General features: G+C 51.1%; 1 protein-coding gene across 8 annotated transcripts in view; it reads left to right on the plus strand.

The window, feature by feature from the left end:
- Positions 1-27,937, plus strand: part of EXD3 (exonuclease 3'-5' domain containing 3) — a 556,345-nt gene that overhangs the window by 523,105 nt on the left and 5,303 nt on the right. For 7 of the 8 annotated variants that reach the window (XM_077836023.1, XM_077836024.1, XM_077836021.1 and 4 more), the window contains one exon: positions 12,406-12,499. The exons of the other annotated variant lie outside the window; for it this stretch is intronic. In XM_077836023.1, coding sequence (XP_077692149.1) covers positions 12,406-12,499 — 94 coding nt within the window. The remainder of the gene's footprint in view (positions 1-12,405; positions 12,500-27,937) is intronic. 8 annotated transcript variants of the gene reach the window in all.

The raw sequence follows: 27,937 nt of genomic DNA on the forward strand, positions 1-27,937 counted from the left end.
TCAATTCCCCACCCAGGTGGGAGAGAGAAGGTAGGTATCATTCTGCACAAACAGGATCCAGAAGAGCCAGTATCAAACCAGCTCCCCAGTTGGTCCTGCCATTCCAGAGGCATTCTCACCTGCATTCTCCTCCCTGTCCAATATACGCAGAGAAAATCTGACCATCAGGGGTATTTCCCCTGGCTCCGTTTGGCTCATTAATTCCTTTGGACTGTGTCATATTCAGTATGCACTAAACAGGGCAGTCCCAGGATTCAGCTCTATCTGAGTCTGCTCAGATTTCTGAAGATATCTAGTTTGCAGTGGGCATGCTTGCAACTTGATCCCTGTCCTTACAGATTTCAGGGAGCTCACAGCAGTGGCTCTGGACAGAGATCTTAAAGAACCTCTGACATGCCCCAGCCAGCCTAGGCAAAGACACTAACCCTGTGACATGGCCAGATCCTCACTGAGTCTGTAAGATAGCTGGGTAGAAACAGCCGCTCCTCCTGCATGACTCACTCCGTGGTGTCACAATCCAGCGTTGGTGACATCACATTCACCAGCACCTCAGTGTCGTAAACACTGAGTTGTGACATCACGGAGCAAGCCGGTCAGGAGAAGCAGGTTTTGTTGAAAAAGGGAGAGTTTCTACAGGAGGAGGCTGAAAGGCTGTGGTGAGGCAGAGGGGAAGCTGTAAATCAGGGTGGGAGTATGGAAGGCTTTAGGGGGCAGGAGAGAACTAGCCATTGCCCCATTAGGGACATGTGTCCCCAGCCTGCTCCACTCCACTCCACTCCCATCTCTCCTTCCCATTAAATGCACCCCAATCTGAGGGTTCTGTTGCAAGAATACTCCCACACCCCTAATCCTAGAAAATAGCACAGCTGTTCAGGACCAGGATGGGGAACAGGGCTGTAGCTAATAGAAACAGCAGGGAGACTTAGGGGGCAAAGCATAGGTTTATAGCCATAGCACGTCCCCATCCACTAGGCCAGGGGTCAACAACCTTTCAGAAGTGGGGTGCCAAGTCTTCATTTATTCACTCTAATTTAAGGTTTTGCGTGCCAGTCGTACATTTTAACTTTTTTAGAAGGTCTCTTTCTATAAGTATTTAATATATAACTAAACTATTGTTGTATGTAAAGTAAATAAGGTTTTTTAAATGTTTAAGAAGCTTCATTTAAAATTAAAGTAAAATGCAGAGCCCCTCGGAGCGGTGGCCAAGACCCGGGCAGTGTGAGTGCTGCTGAAAATCAGCTTGCGTGCCACCTTTGGAACACATGCCATAGGTTGCCTACCCCTGCACTAGGCCATAACCCTGACAAAGAATCACCATCCCAGGCTGCTGGCCATTCAGGAAAGCCTGCTGGCTCATGGGTTGGCCACACCACTCCCTGGGGCTCAGGAAGGACGTGGCTTTCAGGACTGTCCCCTGTGTTCTCTAGGGCTCAATAATGCATTTCTTTATGCATCTTCTTGTCTAAAGTGATTTCCCTACAATCTCACTCTCTCCCCTCTTAGCAGGAGGCTGTCACAGATGACAAGGCACTCTCCTTGGGTTACTTGTCCTGCACCTCTGTGCATGGAGAAGTTGCTGCTGGGCAGCTGTATGCCATTTATCTGCGTCCCCCAGTCAAACAGCTTGGAAATCAGAGCCAGTCATGCCAGCAGGGCCCTTGTCTGAGCTGCTTCTGAGAGTCTTTGCTCCAAGGGAAGTAGCAGTTCAGGGGCTGCCCGGTAGCGAAGAGCACAAACCCCGCCCCAGGTAGCTCTGCTGCGGAAGAGGCTCCGCACGTGCCTTGCCCAGCAGTCTCCGTGCAGAATGCTTCAGTCCAGCCTTGGCCATGCTGGGGGGGTCATTTGGCTGAAGCCTTTGCACTCACCTGGTTATTATTGTACTCAGCGCTCACGTCCCCCGCCAGCCACCGAGCTCAGAGCACCATACAAAGATGGGGCGTTTTATCTCCATTTAAACTGAGGCATGGCAGGGCCATGAGGCTTGCTGATGGCCAGACAGTGAGTCAGTGGCAACTAGGAGTCCTAACCCTCAAGCCCTCCCTTCTAACCACTGAGTCTTTAAACACCTTTGGCTCTAGCTGTCAGTCACCCCTATTTTTCCTCTTTCCAATGAGCTGGGAAATTATTCATTCCCCCAAATCACCCTCCAAGCCAGGAAACTCGGCTTTCCTGGCTTCTGACCTAGCCCTTGTCAGACAGACGGGCCATGTGTGAGATGCCTGATTCCTGTGCCCGATGGGGCTAGCGCCGTGCACTCTTTGTGCCTAGCAGTTGGCAGCTGGAAGCAGGGCTGCCGTGGGAACACACACCTGCCACAGCTCCCGAGGTCTGGGATTGCCTCAGCAGGGGCGCAGCCAAGATCCATTTCACAGGGGGCAGAACGAAGCTAGCCTGGGATTTGCCGGTGACTAAGCGTGAGCTGGCAAGGGCTGCCCTAGCGTGAGAAAGGGAGGGCTCCTCCTCTGCTGTGTGCTCACCTGGAATAAAGGCTCTGCGGCAACCTGAATTTCTCTGCCAGCCCTCTCTCTCTCAGCACTTCTCTGCCCTGCTCACGTGTCCCAGACCCGGTGCCCTGTGTTCCTGGAGACCTGCGGGGTTTGGGGCAGAGCTTTTCACCTCCAGGTCAGCAGCGTGAAGCCCGCCCCGGCTGGCAATCGCCAAAGGGGATCCCCTGCCAGCTGCTCTCGGCCCATGGAATAACATCCCGTTAACAGCAGCTGGCAGCCATCTGAGCAGAGAGTCCCCAGAGACTGAGCCAGCCCTAGCCCTGACACCACCCAGGACAGGGCTGGGGCGCCTGGAGAGATGATGCTCTCCTTGCTCCACAGGGGCTTGGGATTATGTGGCATGAACTTCACCTGAGATGTTGTGCATGGAGGAAGAGGAGAGGCACTGGCTGCTCTGCTCCTGCCCATTCACTGGGCGTGTGCCAGGGGTTTGGAGTCAGCAGGTCGGCTCATCGCTGCGTGCGGCTGCTGCAGGGGCAGTGCTGAGGCTCCCTGCACCCTCCTGACGCAGCTACAAGCTCTAGCAGGTGTCGTGCGCAGGGAAGCCAAGCGGCTCTCCAGGCGGAGCTCCAGCCTGTCACTGTCACGCTCAGGCAGCTCTGATTGATGTCCTCTTGCTGCTGCTCCAAAGGAGACATTGTCTCTCCCTTTGCTACCTGACGAACGGCTTGCCTGCCCCTGTTCAAATGCAACCCCTTCCCGGTCCCGTTGGCTGAGGGGAGTCATGTGGCCAGGCAGTTGCATTCCGCCTTAGCTGTCTCAACCCCTCTGAATATTTTCCCATCGGAACTGCAAGGCTCGTGTTAGCTGTGTCATCGTCAGTAAGGGCTGAAGAATGTTCCCATGAATTTTGGCTTTAATTATATCTGCACCACCTTTTCTGGGCCCTGTTTTTTTCTAACCTAGCACAACAGGTCCAGGGAAAACAGACGTATGCAAGTCAGTCCTTTTCCCATTGAGAGGCTCCTTCCTTCCCCACCAGTACCTCTGTATAACTCCCCATCTGCGGAGCTCAGACTGAGAAGGCTGCTCTGGGACAGCATTGCCGCGGCACGCCCCGGCAGGCTCCTCTCGCCCCTCTACAGGAGATGGCTGGTGCGCTTTGATCAGGGCAGCGTTCCTGACGGGAAGCTGCCCACGCCGTTCGATTGCTTCCACCATGTTTAGGGGGGATATTAAACCCATTTTCATTAAAATTTTTATGATGATTAATTGCCACTGCCACAAAGTGGTTATTTGTCTGCTGTGCCTGCCCCACTCCTTTGGGAGCTGGGGCCTGGGGATGGCTTTGTTGGTCGTGGCATTCATGGCCCAGGAGGCGAGGGTGTTGCAGGAGGGAGGGTAGCCTTATAGCAAGAGAGTGTCTAGGACAGGGGTGGGCACACTTTTTGGCCCGAGGGCCACATCAGGGTGCAAAACTGTATGGAGGGCCGGGTAGGGAAGGCTGTGCCCCCAAACAGCCTGGCCCCCACCCCCTATTCTCCCTCTCCCACTTCCCACCCCCTGACTGCCCCCCTCAGAACCCACGACCCATCCAATCCCCCCTGCTCCTTGTCCCCTGACTGCCCGCTCCCAGGACCCCCCTGCCCCAATCCTCCTCCCCCCTCCCTCCCGGGATCCCACCCCCTATCCAAGCCCTCTGCTCCCTGGCCCCATCCACACCTCTGCCCTGTGACAGGCCCCACGGGACTCCCATGCCCTATCCAACCCCCCCTGTTCCCCATCCCCTGACCGCACCCCCCAGAACCTCTGCCCCGTCCAACCGCCCCCGATCCCTGTCCCCTGACTGCCCCGCGGGACCCCCTACCCCTTATCCCACCCCAACCCCCGCCACCCCTGCTCCCTTTCCATGCCGCTCAGAGCAACAGGAGCTCACAGCCCAGCTGCCTGGATGGAGCCAGCCACACTATCCGCACAGCGAGCTGACGCTGCAGGGGAGGGGGGACAGCCGGGGAGGGGCTGGGGGCTAGCTTCCCCGGCCAGGAGCTCAAGGGTCAGGCAAGGACGGTCCCGCGGGCCGTAGTTTGCCCACCTCTGGTCTAGGACTAGGAGATAAACCTTATTCCCCCCATAGGCCACCAGGTCACCCAGTTGATCTGTGGCCAAGCTGGGGAGAGAACCTAGTAGTCCTAGTCGTGTGCCTTGTCCACTGGAGCACTCTGCCAAACTGCAAGGAGAGATTTCATTTTGAACAGCTGGAATTATTGCTAATGTGATTTTGTGCTCTAGAGATGGCCAGTCTGTGCATATCCCCACAACAGAAACATCAGCTCCTCCTCCTACCAATGTGTCTCAGGTCTGACCACTTCTTGAGGCCAGAGGGAAGTTATGCCTCCATGGCCTATCTAGCCCTTGGCCTCATGTTGAGACTCTTAACAATGGGGACCAGCAAGTGCTGGCATGAACCAATAGACAGTGCACTGGGCTGGAAGCCAGGAGATCTGGCCTCTTCCCAGTCCTGACCCCTTCCATCTCCTTTGTCTCTTCTCCCCACCCTTAGGTCCATGGCTACCATCACACTGCCCCCTACTCCCGCAAGACTCTCTCGTTCATCTGCCAATAGCCTTTTTCTCTCCTCCTTCCTGAGCATCTTGTCTCCTGTTTTCTAGACCTACACCAGCCTCCCCTAAGTTCTTCCCATCTGGAATAGCTTAGGGTTGCCTGTCTTATTTAAACTGTCAGCTCTTCGGGGCAGGGAACGTTTCCTTATCTGTATTTGTACAGTGCTGTGTGAACCTGCAACACTCGGCACTCCATGTTTTGGAAGAATGATACTGCTTGACGGAAAACACACCCAAAAGCCTGACTGTTTGCTCTCCCAGGCACAGAGCTGGCTCAGTCACCTTGTAATACCTTCTGAACAAATCAAACAAGGTGCTCTTTCCTTCTGGATGGAACTGGGAGCTGTATAGTGAGGGAGGCTGCCTTGTGTAGACTTTGGCACAAGCTTTCCAAGTTGCATGTGTGACAAGGAAGGGAATGCAATAAATGCGGCCAATTCACCTTTGTCTGCTGTGTTGCAATCCAATAAAATGTATAAGGCACCTTCCATGCCAGATGTCCCAAGGCGGCTTGTGAGACATACACATTGGGTAGGTCACAGGTGCCCTGCAGAGCAGCAGCCTTTGTTGCTCTGTTCAGCATCACGTGCAAATCTTGCCCAGGGGAAAATTTCTTAGCTTGTAGGGGGCAGCATCACTCAAAAGAGGCCTTGCCCCAGCAGTCTCCTGTGCAAGTGGAGAGTGCAAAGGCAGATGCGTACGTGAGAAGGCTGTAGAACCTCCCCACAAAGGGGTCTGCTCGCCCACTGCGGGGAGGAACCAGTGATGGGCCTAACTCCCAGTAACATTAATGGGAATTAGGAGAGGACCCGCCTCCAACCTGTGAGTGGGAGAACAGGTCTCTGTTATGTGTAAACAGACCTCAGGGTCATACTCAGGAGTGTCAGAGCAATGAGAAGGATAGAGGAGAGTGAACTGGTTTGAGGGGCTCCTGAACTTCTCAGGAAAGAAGTTGCAGTAGGTCTCTGCTCTTAGAGACTCTGGAGATGATCCTGCACAGCTCAGGAGCTGAGCTTCAGACAGTAATCCCTAACTGACCTTCAGTCGACCCAGAGCTTCTGTTATCAAGAGCTTGGACATCAGCATTTCAGCTGGCCTCAGAGATGGGAAATACTGACGGGAGTCCATGTCGATTCCCAGCTGCCGTGCAGACAGAGCTCATGTTCAATGAAAAGAGAAACAGTCTCTTCCCCTGTGGTCAAAAAGTGCACCAGTTTTTCTCAAACATTTTTCAGGGCATTTCAGTAAATTGGTCCCATCTCAGCCTCACCTGCAAGTTGTGCAGAAGCATTTCTGAGTTTCTGTCTAAGCCCTAGCATGGTTACACCTAGAAGAGATGCAGTTAAAATGCAGGAGTGGCACGCAAATGAAAAGTGAGACAATCATGAGATTTAAGGTCTGTGTTTATTCAAGACAGTTAAACCCTGAGAAGATCTGATCCGATAACCTCCTGAAGTTATAATTTAACCCTGCCTTATGTTTTGTTCCTCGGGAAATCAGAAGTGACTCCCTCGTGATTCTTCACAGTGCAGACCTGACTTCTGTGAGAATTCTGGTTCTCCCAACCAGGTTTTCCCCTGAGTTCCTGGTGTTTCAGAAAAGCGCATCTGATGTCACTTTTTCCTTGGTTGAGTCTTTTTAAAAAAGAGAGTGAAGGAGGAATGTTTGTTTTCAGTGGGCAGACACGGTTCCTTGGAATGGGAGACTTGCAGGGATTTCTCATGTGGCCCAGAGCTGGACCTAGATTTTGCTCCTGTTGGTAATCATGAGCACGCTCAGGTCTCACGCTCCCCATGCATTCACTGGTGCCTGAGTTGGCCAACACTTCTTGAAATGTTAAGGAAGAAAAGACATAGAAATATTGATTAAGGGTAACATTTCCAAAGTGCCTTTGGCCCACATTGGCCCCGTGAAATCCATAGGCATTAGGAGCATAAATACCTTTGAGGATTTGGGTCTAAGTGACCTAGGAGCTGAAGCACCATTTTCAAAAGTGCCATGGGCATTTGGAGCCTAAGTCCCATTGAAAATCTGTGGGGTTTAGGTCACATTTGAAAATGGGGCTTAGGCTCCTACATCATGTAGGTGAATTTGAAAATGTTTCCTTAAATTTTTTGCAAAGCTCTTTTGCCCTTTTCCATCTGGCTGCATCGGCACCACTCCCTCCCTGGGCTGTGTATTTCCCAGACTCTGGCAGGAGCTCTGTGTCACGTCTGACCATTTGTGTTCCTACCGCTGGGGGGAGTCACTTGGGCACCACCCACTGAACCAGATTCATTCCATGAAAGTGTCAAAAAAAACAACAAACCAACCCCAAAAGCAACAAGCCTGTGCAGGTTTTCAGGGAAATGAATGCTTGGGAAAGGATCGAAAGCTGCTTGCTCTGCAGCATCTGAGAACTGGAAGAATTGGGAAGCCTCATGTTTTAATACAGAGCATATAACAAGAAATGAGGAATCAGATTGCAGGGTCCCTCTTCCCATGTGTGCAGACAACTTGCAAATCATGTGGTATCAAAAAGTGATCCTGGCATTGTTGATTTAGAACCGTACTTAGGAGGGGAGTAGGCCACTGACTCTGTCCGCCTGTCTGTCATCACCATGTTTCTCTTTCACTCTCTCACTAATGAAGTACTGTATATAGGCTCTGAATACTTAGTGACACTACCCTACAGAGGTCTCTTTTCTCCCCTACACTCTTGGAATCAGGGGCCATTACTTAGATTTCCTTCTTTCACTTCTTCTATCTCCTTTCTCCATCCTTATTGCCAAGCCAGCCCTGGCTGTTGGGATCAGGCAGTGTGAAAAAGGAGGTCTTACGCTGAATGTAAGTGGAGTCTGCCTTGAGTCCGATCTGATTTCCATTGGTGTGAAGCTCCACAGGTGAGGGCCTTTCCCTGAGAACGTCCTGCCCCACAAACCCTAGCATCTGCAGAGCCCCCTGGAGGGCAGTTGGGTCACAGATGGAGGAGCAGTCTCTGAGGTGCTGTCACTAGGGATGTAAAGTTTCAGAAAAATTTGAAGGCATGGGGAAAAAATGTGTGTTTCTGGGGGTTTTCAAACCTCCCCCAAAATTCTGGGAAAAGTTGAAATATCTGCAGTAGTTACTTGCTTATCAAAACTAAACTTTCTTTACTTCTAATACTGTACATTTCTAAAGTATCTTCATTTTCAATACTTACTAGTATTAGAAAGCATTAGAAGGGCAGCAGTAACATTGCTTTAAACATTACTCTGAAAGTTCTTTCACTGTTCATTCTGAGAGAAAATATTGTATATAACAGCTTCTTTTACGTTTGTCCCAAAATTTCCAGTTCTTTCATACCAGGTGTCAGAAAAAAACAGGGAAAAAATGTCCTCCTCCCCCCCGCCAGTTTCCATTTTTCCCTGGCCCCTCACATCTCCGGTCGTAGCTAGGCCTGAGTCTGTTGAAGGCCTTAAAGATCAGGACCAGGTCCTAGATTGTGACCAGGTGTTGAATGAGGAGCTAGAGCAGAGCCCTTGTTGCGTAGGAGACGGGATTCGGTGGGCTCTGTAAGCTGTCATTCCTCTGTGGCCTTTGCCTTCATGCCAGGCAGAGTGATCTGTTGTAGGCTGGCTTGGAGGGATTGAAGGGTGATCAGGCCCTGCCTGAGAAGAGGGCACCAGGCAGAATGGGAAGCCAGCATTTCATAACACTGTTGTAATCTGAGAGTCGCAGATCAGTGCTGAGTCCAAGGCTGTCCACTACCTGGCTGGCTGGAGAGCAGAGACCTCTGATGGCTGGAGAAGTTAATCCCCCTGCAAGCTCCTCAAAGTGAGCTCCTCTTCCTGCCACATCACCTCAGCTCCCCAGGTTATGCCTGCGCCATCCATGTGCTGCTCTGTCAGGCCCTGTGACCACTGGCTGACTGCATTGTCTGAGCCTGCTGACAAGAGAGGAAGTTGCAGGGCATTGGCGGGTTGTGTGCATTGGACTCCACACAAGGCTTTCAGGCTTGCCGGTCAGGCTGTTCTGTGATCTATCCACAAGGAGTCAGCGAACCCAGCCTGGGGCTACACTGTTCCCTTCCCACAGCTCTGGGTTCAGTGGATAATACCCTGGGTAGCTTTGCAAACCAAGGCCATTATCATGGTCTCTAGAGTCACCGCCACCATAGGGAGAGGTTCGGGGAGCCCCCAGCAGGCTCCAGGGCACAGAGGTGAGGTTCCCACACACTTTTTGAGCTACTAGCTGGTGCAGAAAGGGCTTGAGGCCCTGGGGCCATCCTTACTCAGCCACACCCCCTTTGGGGCATCTGACTTCCCCAGTGCACTCACTTGGGGTGAAATCCGGGACCTACTGAAGTCAGTGGGAGCTTTGCCACGGACCAGGTGTGCCAGGGAGCTCCCTGCTTCCTCTCTCCCCCACCCAAGGAGAATCCCAGAATCTGGCCCTAAAATTATAATCAAATCAGCTTTCCTACTGAAGGGCATAAGCAGGGTCTGAGGGGAGGCTTCCTTCCAGCCCTCCCTGTACAGCACAGTTCAATGGGCCAGCAACCCTGGGGATAGTCTCCTTCCTTTGCAAAGGTTTTGGTCACCGCTGGATTCCAAACCAGTCTGATCTGATCCAATCATGTGGCAAGGCCCAGGCACTGAGGAGAGGAGGGGGAAAATGGATGTTACTGCATTTAGGGCACCTTGTACTCTGCAAAACAGCCTTACAGGGCTGGAAGGAAGTGGCTGATCAGAGAACTCAAAGCATTTGCCACAGTGCATGGAAAGTGAATTCTCTGAAGAGTTCTCGTCCCCGATAGCATGGCCTCTCTGAGACTTTCCGTTTTACCCACTGTCTCAGGCTTTGCTTGAAATGCAGCTTCAGACAGCGGAAGGCAGAGGCCTTTTACAGTCTGAGTCATTTGCAGGCTGGGGTTTATTGCCTCATTTCTTGGAGTGCCTGACTGCCAAGTTATTGTCCAGACTGGGGACAGCTCTGCCCCATCCCTGCGTGTGGTTTGAGAGGTGGGTGCCAGAGCTGTGATTATATATTTTTTTCTAACGAATAGTTGTCCCACTTTCCTCTCTGATTCTCCCACTTGAGGAGAAGGGGAGCCATAGCCCTCAGATGTGACCTCTCTGCCGCGTCCAGCTAGTGCTCCACAAACATATCAAAAGTGCTAAAGACCTGATCCGAAGCCCACTGAAGTCAGTGAAACTCTCACTTCATACAGTAGACTTTGGATCAGACCCCAACCAGGAAACTCACTGCATTTAAAATGTATGCACCTTTGAGATGACCTCCTGAGGTCCCTTCCAACCCTGAGATTCTATGATTCTAATCACTTGTCTTGGCTGCAGCTCTTTCAAGGGACTAGTCAACTTGGAGCCTAATCCTTTGGGATTTTTAGTGAGTTACAGGTCACTTTGGGAATCACACCTGAGTCCCCCTATAAATTTTTGTGGCATTAGTCACATTGTCCCGCGTTTTAAATAGTTTGTCTCTCCCCTTTTGCTGTGTGGAAGACCTGCACTAACTGCCGGTACAAGGGAGAACAGTGAAACTGATGCAGCAGAGCACCGCTAAAGGCCCTGTGTGAAATCCGGGCCCCATTGAGGTCAGTGGGAGATTGAGCACTGACTTCACTTGTGCCAGGATTTTTACCTGCAGTCGCAACCAACTGGAAAAGAGAGAGAAATATTTTTTCCTCCAATCTCAGTGCTAGGAATCTTGGCCTAAGATTTCCAAAGTGCAGAGTGACCCGGTGTGTTCAGTTCCTGAGGCCCAACCCCAGCACACCGTGAAGGGGTCAGATTTTCACAGAGCTCAAAAAGAAGAGGAGGACTTGTGGCACCTTAGAGACTAGTAAATTTATTTGAGCATAAGCTTTCGTGAGCTACAACATCTGATGAAGTGAGCTGTAGCCCACGAAAGCTTCTGCTCAAGTAAATTTGTTAGTCTCTAAGGTGCCACAAGTCCTCCTGTTCTTTTTGCGAATACAGACTAACACGGCTGCTACTCTGAAACCTGTCACAGAGCTCAGTGCTTTCTGAAAACCAGGCCCCTTTAAGATGTTTCAGATTGGGACCCCTAAATCACTAGTCATTTTGGAGACTGTGGGCCCATGTGTGTTACTTGTGATAAGTAAAATCTGTCCCAGAGAAGTGATTTGTAAGGCAACGGTGCCCCATTAAGAAAGCTCATTACCTCAGCAAGCTTTTCAGTTCTGTGCCTATTTATGCAAATATTGTAGGGAGAGCCAAAGAGTGAGTTTCAAAGCTGTAACTCTGGCTCATGCGGTCTTGCTGACATTTACAGACAGTCTCAGCTTCTGGTGCTTTATGGCAGCATCCAGGTCCCAGCTGAGTGAGTTATACTTCAGGGTACGAAGCAGCAGGTGTCTGTCCTCCCAGTGCTGAGCTGGGCTGGAGTTGGCTAGCCATGAAAGGTTGAAGGCATTCATTTATTTGGGGGGCAGGATGGGGATTCCTAGAGAGCACGGCTGGATTTGCCATGTTAAATTATGAGCTCTTAATGAATAAGCCCTATCATGGGCTTTTAATGGTCATCTCGGTACACTATTCTTTATGGGAGCATTACACAATAAAGCTGGGCAGCTATTTTTTCTCTTGAGACTTTGACCCAGAGTTCAAGCTATAAACTGGGTTTGCTGTAAGTGACTAGCTGGGGCAGAATGCCTCCCCCAGCTACCTCCCTCCAGACCCACACATATACCCCACTCTTCACTTTGAGCTGGCTGGCATCTGGGGAAGCCTGAACAGATCCCTTGAAATCCCTGAGCTGGGGCTGCACTGTCAGATGGGTCAAGAGTTCACATTCCACCTAGCCAGCTGGCTGCAGAGGCCATGACAGAATCCAAAGTGGGCACAAGGCAGCATGTTGCTGCAGGCCTGGCGCAGGGCACAGCTCATCTCTGTGCCTGACACTGGGCTGGGGATGCAGGGTCATTGGAGGAGCATGTGGCAGCCCTGTGACGCGGCAGCAGGCTGGGAGTGCCACCCCGGCTGCAGTGTGAGCAGCCATGAGTTGGGTTGGGGTGTTGCTTTTTTCCCCCTGATCTTGTAACTCTCTTGTGGGTTTCCCTATTGCCCTCTACTACAGGAAGGAGGGTCAAAGCCTGGGACTCTGGAGATCTGTGTCCTACCCTAGTGCTGTCACAGCCTCACTCTCTGACCCCGTGCCTCAGTTTCCTCAGCTGTAACATGCTAATGATGCTCACCAACCTCAGAGGGCCATTGTGGGGCTGAATTCATTGGTTTGCAAAATGCTGTGAGATCCTTGGACAGAAGGTGCTGCAGAGCGGCAGAGGACTCCTCTACCACCCTCTTTCTAATCTTCCTCTCTCTTCCTTTTGCCAGTTGTGTAATTGCGACAAGTACTTGAAGATCTCCAAAGACCAAATGAGGCAATTGATGCAGTTCGGTGGACTCTTAACAGAAGAAGATAATGCAGGTAACAGAGTGGGCACCTACCAGGTTAATGCAGCCTGGCCAGGGGTTTGCGTTCCTGCCTGAGCCGGTGAGGGGACTGTGCTCCTGTGCTTGGAGCACCTTTGCACTCTGTTGGCAGGATTTGCAATAGCCCAGGGACCAACTCCAGATTTGTTAAATGTCTCAGCATCCTGAGGCTCTGTAGGCCAGTTCCTCAGATGGTGTAAATCAGTGTCGCTCCGTCAGCTTCAGGGCACTGATGTTGGTACCCACCAGCTGAGAACCCAGCCCTAGTAACTGCAGGATGAGGATTGTGTTTAAAGTGGACATTTTATAACAGCTTTTTTGTGCGTGTGATTTGTTGGTCGTTTGACTTCAGTACAAAAATAAGTTACAAGGATTTAGACCCACACAATAGTATTGGTGTGTGGACAGTGTTCAGGTACAGAGCTGCAATAGGTGAAGTCAGCACTGTGTTGCAATTCCTCGATCATCTCTTCTCCCCAGCAATTTCCATGCAGCTGGGTATTGTAAAGATAGTAGCCGTAGCCGCTCCTAAAGCCCCTTGTTATTTGTGTGGCCTTTTTAATTGAAGGACTCATTTCCAGAGTCTTTTTACTGAGATTGCAGTTCCATAAAATAGAAACGTTGCAGCAAGAACTACAGCTGGGCTTTCCAAAAGGAGTTAAGTATCAGAGGGGGAGCCGTGTTAGTCTGGATCTGTAAAAGCGGCAAAGAGTCCTGTGGCACCTTACAGACTAACAGACGTATTGGAGCAAAATACTTATGCTCCACTTATGCTCCAATACGTCTGTTAGTCTATAAGGTGCCACAGGACTCTTTGCCGCTTTTACAGAAGGAGTTAGGGACCCAACTCAAAGCCAATGGGAGTTGGGGGGCTAGCTCCCTCTTTGGAAAAACCCAGCCCCACACAGATGATATTCTAGCCCTTTCCAGACAGGAAGCCTCTGATTCTGCAGGCTGCACCTTGTGGTGCAGCGTGTAAAACGTTACTAGATCAGACTCAGAGTCTTTCACCCCCGCTTTGTGCTGGTGTACCTGTCTGCACAGGGTGCGGAGTGCCAGGGAATCAGGCTCAGCCAGGAAAGAGCATTTCCAGACCTGGTGTAGGTTTGCCAAGGACTTGCACCATAGACAAGACCCTTCTGAGCTAGCAAACAAAGACCCTGATCGGAAAAACTTCAGGACCTCTAAGCACAGCTATAGTAATCCAGCCACACGGATTCTTTTCCTTTGCACTATGATTTAGAAGAACTCGTCCACTGGCCGTTGGGTGGAGAGGGCTGTTTGAATGCTGGGTGCAATGATTTCCCGTAGATGCATTAGTTACAGTCGAAGGACTTTCCCATCTAACTCTCTGCAAACTGTGTCAACCACAGGCTGCAAAGTGACTTCTCATTGCTAGTGTCTCTAAAGCCTCAGATGCTGCGTCCACGGCTACTCTTAAACTGGGTCGAATTGCAGCTGGAGCGATTACAGTCCAGCTCGAACTGCCTTAGAGACACGGTGGGGAGGTATTCTTCATTTCCTGTCTCAATCTGCTCTGCTGTGGTGTTGGCTGCAGCTGCTGTGCTTCAGCCCCGTTGTGGCAGCATTTCAGTGAGTGACATAGAAGCAGTTTGTGATGAGAGGCAATGAGGTCCAGTGGGCAGTGCACTAGAAGAGGAGTCTGGAGATCTGAGTTCATTGCTGGATCTGCCACTGACCTACAGCGCAGCCTTAAGCAAGTCACTTAATCTGGCCTTGCCTCAGTTTCCCTGTCTCTGTAGTGTATGGACAATGATCATTCCTTTACTTTGTGAAACACTTGGAGCTCTGTAAATGCAAAGGGTTTACTGTTGATTAAGTGCAAGGACCTTTGGGCTGAGGGGAAGATGCAGTAGCTGTGTGATTGTCATTCCCAGTACTCTGCCTGGCTGGGGGGAATTGTCCTGTCAGAGCTTTCCCTGCTGAGAGCTGTTCCCGTTCCACAGTAGCCCAAGACTGGCCCAGCCTGTTCAGCCAGTTTCCAGAGTCCTGGATGGGAAAAGAGAAATGCTTTGGTTTATATTCAGCTGTGATAGGTGCCCCTTTCTCCTCAGAGCGTAGTACGTAGGGAGTGTGATGTGACTAGAGGGTCTCGCACGTCATTGCTTCTGCCAGCTGAGCTCAATGCACACACCTGGGGCTTACTGCATTCCCCTAGTGTCCCCCCACAAACTCCCTATGTCCTACCCTCCCCTCCCCTTTTTCAGGGACTCCCTGCAACCACTTTGTGTATCCCCTCCCTCATACCATTGTCCCACACACCTGCCACTTTCTATACCCCTCATTCGCTCTCCTCTCATGCCTGGGTGCTTCATTCCTTCCCATGCCAGAGGCTCTGTGTGTGTTCCCAGTACCAGGGGCTCTGTACGTCCCTCCCCCATACTGTGCCCCCCCCTTCCTTCTGTTCTTATTTTATTTTTTTCTTTCTGGGAGATCTGGTTTTCTGTTTTTTACTGCAATCAATAGGTTCTGCCCACATACAACATAGTTTAGTTATATATTAAAGACTTATAGAAAGAGGCCTTCTAAAAACGTTAAAATGTACAACTGGCATGTGAAACCTTAAATTAGAGTGAATAAATAAAGACTTGGCACCCCACTTCTGAAAGTCTGCTGACCCTACTGTAAACCCTGAATCTAATGGAAACCACTTCAAGCCAAGGAGTGAAGCAGCACCCTAGTTCCAGCATCTAGAACATCCCTGAAATCAGATGCAGTGTCCAAAAGTTATTGCATTACATCCAGACAGGCAGGTAGGCAGGCAGAGAAAGGCCACTGAGCTGAGCATAGGCCTCGCTTTGCTCAGCCAGCAATCTGAATCACATGCCAGCAATTCTGGCTGAGAGATTTTAGGGGAACCTTGATTCATAGATTTTAGGACCAGAGAGGCATGCAGCATTTGCTCTGTCACTGCAAGGTCACCTTTGCACTGGGGCAATACTCCATGGGTTGTGGTTGTAGCCAGATTATGCTGGCAGTGCAACACAAAGCAGCCACTCTGCCCTGAAGGATCCAGCCCTTTGCATCCCACAGTTACTTGAAATGAGAATAATCTCCAGTTTCTCCACAATAACCCATGCATCTCCTCCACTCTCTCCAAGCAAGGCTGGGGACTGTCTCCTCAAATGTTTTCAACTGTGGCCTTTTCAGGGTCTTTGGGAGGACAATTGTGATTGCTAGGGGACTGAACAGTGAGATAACGGAGTATGTGATGCTAAAGCAACTGTCTTTGTGAGTCACATATGGATGGAGACCATGCCCAAGGGACTGAAATGCAACTAAAGGATGTAGCTAGCACGGTTTTGGCCTTCTGCACGCAGATGGGCCTGAAGCTGCAAAGGGCCATTTGCTAAGGCCGATCAGTTTTGCGAGGGGTTCAGGCGGTGAATGACAAGAACCCCTTGGCACTTGCCATGTTGGAAACGTCTCTAGTAAGGTATTTTTCCGTGCTGTTCTGTTTGACTTGTTTCCCTTCCTTTTTATGGCTGGGCTTGTATGTTATTAATGGACATTTAATTCTTGTATAATAACTCATTTGAATTTTTACCTTGGGCTTTGTACAGGTTTCCCAAGGTTTGGGCACATTTTCCAATCCAGTCTGTTTAGGGTTTATCCAGATTTGCCAGAAATTGCTCACAAGCCCAGACAGAACTGCCTCAGCTGGAATTCCCAGCATGGTGGTCCCCACCGCTTTCCCAGGGGTGGTTTATGTATCCATGACAAAGGGGGGAAAATGAGCAAGTCAGTTTTGTGTTTGTGGGTTGGTGGTTCAGGCTCACTGAGCTGTGCCTTCCCTTAGCTTAGCACTGCACCCTCACCCCAGCGCTGCGAACCCCAAGAACATCGCTGGGGAGGATTCTGCTGCAAAACTGATTTTGCAAAAACAAGACTGAAATGATAAGACACCTAAAATTACATAGGACGTAATGTGGGGTCCCTAATGGGGCCACTAGGCCCAGGCGACACATGCCCACACCTAGGTCACCACGTTTCCAGGGACACTACAGTGGAGCGCCACCCGCTGGCCAGCCTTGTTTCAGTCACAGTGTGGAATGGGAGACCGTCACATAGGTCATTTGAACCAGGCCAGGGGAGATCAAAAATATCACTTGCCTAGACTCACTGTAATGGGGGCCAGCCCTGGTGACTGATATCTTAATAGGGCTGTGACAGGAGAAATCAGGCAATGTGAGAACCCAGACACAAGTCATGCTTGGGTACTTTAGATTAAAAATTTGAATTTTTTTGTGAAAAATTGTCACTATTTTTGCTGACTTTTGTAGACATGCCTGGCTATGTCCCATATATGCCATGCACTCAGACACATTCATGTCTGCCTGTCTTCAATCTGGCAAGCTCTGGTAACGGCCTCCCAACAAATCAGGAGCAAACATATAAACAGCCAACCTTGTTCTGCTTCCTAGTAGCATCTTTTCATTGCCTTTGATATTCTTCTTCTTTAAAAACATGCTCTAGCTCCACCAGGGGTTATGACCTTGATACAGAATTTGATGGGAGAAATTCTAGGCCCTAAGTTATATAGTTGGTCAGACTAGATCAGGGATCATCAGCCTTTGGCACGCAGCCCGTCAGGGAAATCGGCAGGCGGGCCGCGCTGGTTTGTTTACCTGCAGCGTCCGCAGGTTCAGCTGATCGCAACTTCCACTGTTCACCGTTCCAGGCTAATGGGGGCTGCGGGAAGCATCATGGGCCAAGGGATGTGCTGGCTGCCGCTTCCCGCAACCCCCATTGGCCTGGCACGGCGAACCACGGCCAGTGGGAGCTGCAATCAGCCGAACCTGCGGATGCTGCAGGTAAACAAACCGTCCTGGCTCGCCAGCGGATTTCCCTGATGGGCCGCGTGCCAAAGGTTGATGAACCCTGGACTAGATGATCAACAGATCCCTTCTGGTTTTCAAATGTATGAGTCGGTTTTCATTACTGCACCTGTGATTTTTTTATGCTGTCTATGACTCCTTTTGCCATTCCAAGCTTGAGAATGATGGAGGATCAGATATATCAACCTAGGACATATGAGGAGGGACCAGACGGTTACCTTGGGAGGCCCTGCTCCTGATTGCAATGCTGTGCACAGTGGCAGAGCCAGGCTGCTCTGGGCTGGATGTGTTGCTGACGTGTTGGATGTCAAGCTCGCAGCTGTTTCATAGCATGCAGAGGGGGTGTCCTAGCTCTGAGAACAGAGAGCAAATACCTGGGCATGTTGTTGTGTGCAGACTTTTTGTCTCAGCTGATAGCTGGTGTGCAGTGTTTCCAACTCGCATTACAATCTTCACCACAAGAGGTTGCCACATTCAGGATTTGCAGTGGCTCCTATGAGATGTGTAATCAAGTGGCTTAGCTAGGGGATTGGGAATCTGGAACCAGCTTCAGATTCCAGCTCTGATGCTGGCTACCCTTAGGTAAATCACTTGATTTCTCTGTGCCTCAGTTTCCTTATCTGAAAAATGGGAATAATACTGGCCTGCCTCACAGGGGACTGGAGGTGCACTGAGCCAGGACTTGTAAAGCATGTTGAAGCTGTAATTAACCATTGGAACAGCTTACCCAGAGTCATGGTGGATTCTCCATCGCTGGCAAATTTTGTATCAAGACTGGCTGTTTTTCTAAAAGAGCTGCTCTAGTTCACAGTGAATTGTTTTGGGGATGTTCTCTGGCCTGTGCTATGCAGGGGATCAGACTAGATGATCCCTTCTGGTCTGGGAATCTGTGAATTGCTGAGTCAATGTGGCGCACTAGTATAAGCAAACTGCAGAGCACTTGTAACAACAACTTACTCTGTTGCATTTTGGCTGGATCTCCACCCCCCTCTTCCTCACAGCTTGCACTGAAAGCCCATAGAAGTGAAATAGATCAGACCTTTCTGAAAGACCCATCCGTGCCCCCGCAAGCTCAACCAGCTGAAATAGAACAGCCTTTGCAGCAGCAATTGGATATCTGCCTCTCACACTAGAGGGGTGCGACCCGCCCCTGCTGCCCAGGGAAGAGGGCTGCCATGTGACAGATCTGACTTTACTACCATGGTTGGCCCTGCTGCGGATGGCTGTCCTCAGAGCTACCTCATCCACCCTGCAGCTGCTGCATAAGGTGCTGTCACTCTCTGATGGATGTGCCCCAGAGGGAGAAGTCAGTGCATTCTGGGGCCTCATTCTGGTGGCTGAGATTGCAGAGGGAGGAAGAGGACGTGGCAGAACATGGCTCTTCTCCTCTACCAGTGATGGTGACCCCCATGGGAAGTGGAAGATCGTGGCTAAAGCTCTCAGCCCGAGGATTCACAACGGGTTCATCATCTTGGCATTCACTCCTGACGGGTTCCAATCCTCTCTAGGTCAGTAGCAAAACAATCTTGGTGACCTCGTCCTCATCTCCAGTGGGTGTTTTTCCACCTTGCCTGTATATTGTGCCATGGTTCCTTTGGCAGGGTGGGAGTCTTTGCTGAAAGTTTGTCCAGGCATGGACTAGCTGGGGGTGGCAGGGCAGGCAGAGGTGGGGAGCTGTAGCAGGGCAGCTCAGGCTGGACTAGCCGGGGGTGGCAGGGCAGACAGAGGTGGGGAGCTGTAGCAGGGCAGCTCAGGCTGGACTAGCCAGGGGTGGCAGGGCGGGCAGAGGTGGGGAGCTGTAGGTCGGGACTGGCAGGCATTGACAGAACGCAGGGCAGCTCAGGCTGGACTAGCCAGGGGTGGCAGGGCGGGCAGAGGTGGGGAGCTGTAGGTCGGGACTGGCAGGCATTGACAGAACGCAGGGCAGCTCAGGCTGGACTAGCCGGGGGTGGCAGGGCAGGCAGAGGTGGGGAGCTGTAGGTCGGGACTGGCAGGCATTGACAGAACGCAGGGCAGCTCAGGCTGGACTAGCCAGGGGTGGCAGGGCGGGCAGAGGTGGGGAGCTGTAGGTCGGGACTGGCAGGCATTGACAGAACGCAGGGCAGCTCAGGCTGGACTAGCCGGGGGTGGCAGGGCAGGCAGAGGTGGGGAGCTGTAGGTCGGGACTGGCAGGCATTGACAGAACGCAGGGCAGCTCAGGCTGGACTAGCCGGGGGTGGCAGGGCAGGCAGAGGTGGTGAGCTGTAGGTCGGGACTGGCAGGCATTGACAGAACGCAGGGCAGCTCAGGCTGGACTAGCCGGGGGTGGCAGGGCAGGCAGAGGTGGGGAGCTGTAGCAGGGTAGCTCAGGCTGGACTAGCCGGGGGTGGCAGGGCAGGCAGAGGTGGTGAGCTGTAGGTCGGGACTGGCAGGCATTGACAGAACGCAGGGCAGCTCAGGCTGGACTAGCCGGGGGTGGCAGGGCAGGCAGAGGTGGGGAGCTGTAGCAGGGTAGCTCAGGCTGGACTAGCCGGGGGTGGCAGGGCAGGCAGAGGTGGTGAGCTGTAGGTCGGGACTGGCAGGCATTGACAGAACGCAGGGCAGCTCAGGCTGGACTAGCCGGGGGTGGCAGGGCAGGCAGAGGTGGGGAGCTGTAGCAGGGCAGCTCAGGCTGGACTAGCCGGGGGTGGCAGGGCAGGCAGAGGTGGGGAGCTGTAGCAGGGCAGCTCAGGCTGGACTAGCCGGGGGTGGCAGGGCAGGCAGAGGTGGGGAGCTGTAGCAGGGCAGCTCAGGCTGGACTAGCCGGGGGTGTTGTGTGGCAGTAGTGACGGGTGTTGGCTCCCCGACGCTAGACAAACAGGGATATTGAGGTGCACTGGCACAACACGTGCAGGCCCAGGACTGACTAGCAGGATGCTGCAGGTCAGGATTGAGATTCCTGCACTGAGCCAGGCTCAAGCTGATGCTACTGATCCTTCCAGTCCTCCCAGATTTTGCTCCATGTAGCAGCAGAGCTGGGAATAAATCCCTGGAGAGACCCAGGGCTGTTCATTAAAAGGTCTGGTGGTTGTGAACGCAGCACTGTGCAGTGTGGTGAGCATCAGAGGCACCCTCGGTGTGGGACAGTGCAAATGGCAAGAGGGTGGATGGAGGATCCTTGTTTATGTCACAAAAACAGCATGGGAAAAATGACTGTTAAGATGGGGTTGCTGCAAATAGGCTGCTGTGCATACAGCCCATGAGCGCTTCCCTGGCTGTGACCCTGGACACCTGTTTGTTCAGCACGTTTCCCACTCACTTGCCCGCAGAAGTGACTCAGTATTTCTTTCCCTTCCTCCCCCCAGCTTCTTAAGGTCACTCTTCACTGCACTGCTGATTACAGCGTGAGAATTTTCTCAGCCCTTCACTCTGCGGTGTGGCCTGTGATCTCAGGAAGGGGGGAGGAAGCAGCCAAACAGGGAAAGCTTTGCAGCTATAAATTGTTCTGTGCTGAGGTTTACGCCCCATGTCTCCCAGGGAAGAGTTGGGGTCTTTCTACATCCCCCCTCTTCTCCACCAAAGCTCTCTGGAGCCAGGCCAGTGATTCTGACACTAGGGGCTGCCAGGGTAATGCACAAAACCCACCGGCACTTCCTCACAACTTGGTGAACCCCACAGCCTCCTTAGCCCTGGACTCAAGCCTGCAGCTAAAGAGGCATCAGTCTGTTTAGAGCCCTCCGTTAATTAAACTTGAAGCTGAGATGGAGCTGCACTTTAAAATAAGGTAGGCTTGAGCACTCACGAGAGGGCTACAGAAACAACAAGGAGTCCTTGTGGCACCTAAGAGACTAACAAATTTATTTGGGCATAAGCTTTCGTGGGCTAAAACCCACTTCATCAGATGCTACAGAATCTCATGCCTGACCTTTGCATGCTACTTTGGCTCGCTCCACTACCAGGCGTAGAAGCCAGCACTCTGGCACTCCATGTTGAATATTGTGCCGATCCGATTGCCACATAAGGGTGGACATGCAGTTACCCAGCCCAGACATCCATGAACACGCGCAGCGGGCTTAGGGTAATGACCCCAAGGGACAGTGCTCAGGGATCTCCAGCTGAAGGAGCCACATACCCCTTTTCACTCATCAATGGCAAAGGTGTGTGAGCACTATTATTCCCGCTTGCACGTGGGGAAACTGAGGCACGGCTAGGTGATGGAGCTTCCATGAGGTCTGGCAGTGAGTGGCAGAGCCAGGGGTAGAAGGCAGAAGTCCTGATATTCACTCCCATCCTCAACCGTTAGACCAAACTGCCCCAGAACATCCCCCTCAAGCTGGGCCAGCCTCCAGCCTGGCTTCTCATTAGCCACCACTTTACACAGAAAGATTAGCATTCAGTGCAAGGTTGAGTGTACACTAGAAAGAGCAACCCCATAACCATAATATGTTCTGAATTATTATTATTTATTACAGGCTCACCTAGCGTTCCCAGATGAGATTGGGGCCCCATTTTTCCTACAGATTTGTACAGCACCTAGCACAACATGCCCCAGCCTGTTTGAGATCTCTAGGCACTACCACAATATAAATATCAAATAGTAATGGCATTGAACTGTGCCGGGTGCTCTACATACACAGCGAGAGAGTCCCGGCCCCGAAAAGCAGGTCGGGGCAGAGCTGAGGATAGACCTAGAGCCCGGCATGAATGTCTCAGAGGCTGGATGTTCATTAGAAATGTCTGTCAGCCCCCTTCCCCTTCCCATGCTGCAGATACCCTGACAGGTAGTAGCTGTGGGTTCCCAGAGCCGTGCAGACATCACATCAGTATTATACTGACGGTGAGCAGAGAATAAGCAAGAGCCAACTGTGTCCTTTGCTTATGCAAGAGTAAAACCTAGCAAAACAAAACATTGTGCTCACTTGTCGGGGACAACCCAGGCAGGGTTTCTGGGGAGGCTAGGGGGAAGGCAGAGAATCCAGCATGATCCCTTTCCCTTCCATGAAACCCTATTGAGAGTGATGAGAGTCTTGGACTGCTTCATGTCATTTTTTGCCTTGTTGCTTTGCATCAGCAGGGCAAAGAGGGGCACAGGGCTTAGCACCCAATCTCCATCCTACCCGGCTCCGAGAAAGCCCTAAGAACTTGGCCCCTCCTGTGTTGCACTGGTTGCACAATCCAGAGTCCTTTGTCCTTTGCTTATCACAATTATCTGGAAGGAAAAGATAATCAGGCATCTTCAGTTCCCTTCAATAGAGTGTGTTTCTCAGGCTCGGAACTTCCCTTATCAGGAGCCATCTCTCACCAAGGGAAGGTTTCTCATGGACCTTTGTCCTCCAAGAATGCTCCCGGGTGTGTTTTCAGACTAGTGCAAAGTCTTTATGACAAGTGCTTTCTTCAGAACACCTAGCTCTTAATAGCCACATTACAAGGGAGTATGTTGCCAGTGTGAGGGAAGTGCTCACAGTGACAGCCCTGAGAGCCGGGTGTGGCTGTGAGCATGTCAGAACTGCCTGGCAGAACTTTGTGTGTCTCAGGATATGGCAGGTGGCCATTATTCCTCGAGGATCACACTTCCACAGGGACCTACTGTTCCACAGACACCAGAGCATTGGTGCCCAGGTCCAAACTCTCCAGCCTCATGGGTAGGAATGCAGGCTGTCTGCCATAGGTGGGCCTGTATGAGAAGAGAATAGGAGATGGACCCTTTGCTGGGGTGGCATAAGCACCCCAAGTGAGACTAGGTTAATACCCTCCGACAGGGTCCAAGTTTGGGAGAGCCTCCTACCCCAGCCTGGAACTCACACGACATATGGAGAGTATTTTTAAGCATGGTGTCTACCATTGTTTGGCCTAAGCAAACATTTAAGAGTAGGGGTTTCAAAATGCCTAAGTGATGGAGAAGCAAAGCTCCATTAAAAAATCCCATCCTTGAAAACCACCTTTCCCCTGCTCCTGGTCCATTGCTCTTCCCATGGGTGCTATGCTAGGAATTCCCCAGCCCTGTGCCCAACTCAGTGCTGGTGTGCGGGGGATCCTGCTAACAATGGGACCCAGGCCCGCAAGGACCTGGTTCTGCAGAGTGCCTTGTCATGAATAAAGGACACTGGGGGGACTGGTCAGCTCATGCCTTCCACTGGCGTCCTTAACAAGAGTGGGTAGAATGTACCACAATCATATTCTGCAGGGAGAATTCAGTGCTTCTGATCACCAGGTCTCCCCCTTCTAGTCCTTCGTCTCTCAAACAAATCCCCCTCAAGCTGGGCCAGCCTCCAGCCTGGCTTCTCATTAGCCACCACTTTACACAGAGGGCAAAGAGCATGGGATAGGAATCAGGGGGCTGGGATCTGGTCCCAGCTCTGACACTCGCTTGCAAGTTACTTAACCTCACAGGGCCTGTCTGCCCTGTCTGTAAAGTGGAGTTAATGCTTTGTAAAGCAGAGTGTTTGGGGATCTGTAGCTGGACAGTGAGCGGGGTCGTTATTTATGTGTTTGGCCAGTGGGGGAGCGTTTATTCGGGAAGACAGCAGGTCAGAGAAACACTCCCTCACACTCTGAGAGCTGGATTGCTGCCAGCATTGTTTCCCCTCTCTGGGGGGGCTTCATTTCTCCAAGAATGAACTTCATCAATAAGAATACCCCCTTATTTTTACCCCTCATGGCCTCAGAGCTGCCTGGGCATTCAGCTGTCCTCACAAGGTGTAGGCATGTCCCCTTCTCCAGAGCCCCAACTCCTCTTCATGGAGATTAGTTGACTCCCTGCAACACTGGGTTTGTCTCAACAGGCAAGAAGTCCCATTTCACCCTAAATAGCGCGGGATTAAGCACTGCTACCAGTGTGAAAGTGAGGCCCTGGAATAGGCCATGAAAATTGTTACAGTGGGACCCAGGAAGCTGGCCTGCCACTCCTTCCAGCCCTCCCACAGGCTCTTTGTGATCCTCTTCCTGCCTCCCAATATCAGAACCACTCCGGCAGTTTGGCTAATCTGGATTCTACGGCGCTAGCAACACCTGCCGTCATGGAGACCATCCCGTCATTCCAGTGCCACCCTCATAAATATTTACTACTACTGCTAAAAGAACAGGAGGACTTGTGGCACCTTAGAGACGAACCAGTTTATTTGGGCATAAGCTTTCGTGAGCCCCAGCTCACTTCATCGGACGCATTCCATGTCAGCGCAGCTGCTGCAGCTGCATTTGGATCCTGGAACCCAAGCATCAAGTCGCAGCCCTGGCAGAGATGACTGGGAGAAGACTCTTAGATAAAGAGTGGAGGGAAATGAGGATTTCTGGTCCTCTCAGTGTCTCTTTTTTCATGAGCATAGGACATCGCATAGGGCATAGGACATGGCCATCGCTTGGGGGGAGGGATAGGTCAGTGGTTTGAGCATTGGCCTGCTAAACCCAGGGTTGTGAGTTCAATCCTTGAGGGGGCCATTTAGGGATCTGGGGCAAAAACTGGGGATTGGTCCTGCTTTGAGCAGGGGGTTGGACTAGATGACCTCCTGAGGTCCCTTCCAACCCTGATAATCTATGATTCTTATCCAGTTTCCTAGGTTGAGCCAGCACTAGGAGAGCAGAAGGTTGGGCGCTGTGCGCAGTGGGGTAATGAGACCCACGTCAATGGGTGTGCATGAAGGAGTCTGCCATTGCCCAAGAGAGTCTCATGAGGTAACCTGTGTCCTGAGGGGGAAGTCAGCATTGCTAATGCCACTGAAGTTCTGGCACACAGAACATGGGGAAAGGGCGTGCATATTGTGAAGATCTGTGCAACCTATGCTGTCTGTGGCAGCTCCTTTTGGCAGCTCCAGTGGGCGGAGCTTAGTTTATGGGAGGAGTTTGGAAGAATAGCTCTACTTGTCACTTCCCAATTACACCCCTGCTTTTAGCACACTTCTTAGTTGTTTAAAAGCAGGGAGATACATTCTGCTCGTCAAACCCTTGGTGGGCTATAAATCGTACACAGAATAAAATGTCAGAAATCCCTTTGCACAAAGGCTGTTGGACTCTTTCGTCCCAGAGCCCATGTTCTAGCCCACGAAAGCTTATGCCCAAATAAATTTGTTAGTCTCTAAGGTGCCACAAGGACTCCTCGTTTTTGTGTATTTTAGCACTCTCACAAGATAAGGCGCCATATTTACCCTGCTTTAGGAAAGGAAGGGGGAGAAAAATCCCTCCTTAAAGAAATCTTCCCCTCTCCTCCCCCAGCCCCTTCCAGACGAAGCCCTTTCTCTCCAGAGCCACCACGGAGATGACCTTTTCACAGCAACTTTTTTCTAAGATTGTTTGCCGAGTTGGCACCCTGCTTACTGGCTCCCAGTGGCCTTTTCAGACAGGCTGCCACAGGGACACAGGCATCTTCAAAAGCCTTTGAACCGAATTCCATCAAGGGGGGTGGGGCGGGAGCTTTACAAGCTCCCATTGAAAAATTGTTACTTTGAAGTGATGTTGCATTTTCAACCCATTGAAGCACCACAATTAAGAGGGGGCTGGGGCCGATCGAAAGGCAAAATGCTGGGTGTCACAAGCCTTTCTCTCCTTCTCTTTGTAACGATGACCCTCCTGCCCCCTCCCGTCTCACCAGCCACATCCCACAGGGGAAGGGGAGTGGTGGCCGGGGGGAGCTGGTACTTCACACTGTACAGGCTGCCTTGAGGAATTTTTTTTTTAAATCCCACATGCTAGCGGTGGGAGAGGTGTGAAGTCCCCGGGGCTGAGAGCTCGCAGGGCTGCACCATGGCTGACAGACAGGGAGATTTCCAAAGAGACGGGGAAATGCCAGGCCTTCCTGGAAGAGCACAAAAGCTCAACTGACTATCAGTAAAGCCCAACCATGATAGCTTGGTACCTTCAGAGAAGAAAATAACCAAAAGGGGTGTTCATATTTAACCATTTCAGGGCTGAACATGCATTTTCAAAGACAGAATGGGGGCGATGTGATAGGGCAAACAAGGGATTTTACCACATCCCCAGCACTAGAGCTGGTGGATTTTTTTGGCAAATAGTATGTTCTGAAATGTTGCCTCGTTCAACCCAAATGACTTTTTTGTGGGTTTTCATTTCAGTGAGACAAAGACCAAAATTCAGTTTGTCTTTTTTTTTTCATTTTATTTTTGAATACAGCCACCGACCTGAAAATCAAGTCGATACTTCTGGGGGCTCCGCACTGCTGTGTTTGAGGTCATCATTATTATTGATCATTATTAGAATTTAAGAACAGCCATACTGGGCCAGGTCAATGGTCCATCTAGCCCCTATCCTGTTTTCTGACAGTGGCCAGAGCCAGATGCTTCAGAGGGAATGAGAAGAACAGGACAATTATCGAGTGATCCATCCCCTGTCTTCCAGTCCCAGCATCTGGCAGAGGCTTAGGAAACCCAGAGCATGGGATTACATCCCTGACCATCTTGGCTAATAGCCATTGATGGACCTATTCTCCATCAATTTACCTAGTTCTTTTTTGAACCCAGTTATAGTTTTGGCCTTCACAACATCCTCTGGCAATGAGTTCCACAGGCTGACTGTCCGTTGTGTGAGAAATATTTCCTTTTGTTTGTTTTAAACCTGCTGCCTGTTAATTTCATTGGGTGACCCCTGATTATCGGTATTACAGTAGCATTTAGAGATTCCAGCCAAGGTGCAAGGCCCCGTCATGCTGAGCGCTGCACAGATACATAGTGAAAGCCAGTCTCCGTCCCTAGGAGCTTACAATCTAAATAGGCAGGACAGAAGAAAGATGGGCAGGAGAAAGGAAGGATTATTCTCTCCATTCTGCAGAAGTGAGGCCCAAGAGAGTAATCACTTGTCCTCGGTCACACAGTCAGTCTGTGTTCCAGACTGGAAATAAGGGGTAAATGTTTAACAGTCAGAATAATAAACCACTAGAACCACTTACCAAGGTCCTAGTGGATTCTCCTTCACTGGCAGTTTTAAAGTCAAAGGCTGGATGTTTTTCTAAAAGTTCTGCGGTAGGAATGACTGTTGGGCAGGTCTCTGACCTGTGCTGTGCAGGAGCTCCACCTAGATGATCACAGTGGTCCCTTCTGGCCTGGAATTGGTGCCTCCCTCGGCTTTGCCTGCCCCTTGTCAAACAGGCAAAATAAACTGAAAAGTCCCTACCTAGATCTGCAGATTTTTAAAGCCAGAAGGGACCACTGTGATCATCTATGCTGAGCTCTTGCATAGCACTGGGCAAAGAACTGCCCCAGTGACTCCTGCACTGAATTTAACAGCACGTGGCTCCCTTCAAAAGACATCCAGCCTTGATTTAAAGACTCCATGGATGGACTTGAACACAACAAGCTTAGGACAAGGAGTGTCTTAAGCCAGCCATAGACTGTGTCCTGAAATCTTCCTGGGTGGTGTTGGTTTGAGTGACAGCCCTCATGTCTTTACATTTTGGTCAGGGTCTGTCATCACATTTACCCAGTTCTTTGTTTCCTTTCTGTGGCGGTCGGACAGTTTAGAAAAGAGATCCCACATGGAATGTTAGAAAAGGCATATAATACATTCACAGGGCATTCCCGTTTTACTGATCAGCAGTGCTTGGATCTGGTCACAGGGTGCTTAGACATTTTTAAATGCATCAGCTAACGTGGTAGCTGTGTCTGTCATGACTC

This window comes from Eretmochelys imbricata, chromosome 16, assembly GCF_965152235.1.
Source record: "Eretmochelys imbricata isolate rEreImb1 chromosome 16, rEreImb1.hap1, whole genome shotgun sequence".
Classification (NCBI taxonomy): Eukaryota; Metazoa; Chordata; order Testudines; family Cheloniidae; genus Eretmochelys; species Eretmochelys imbricata.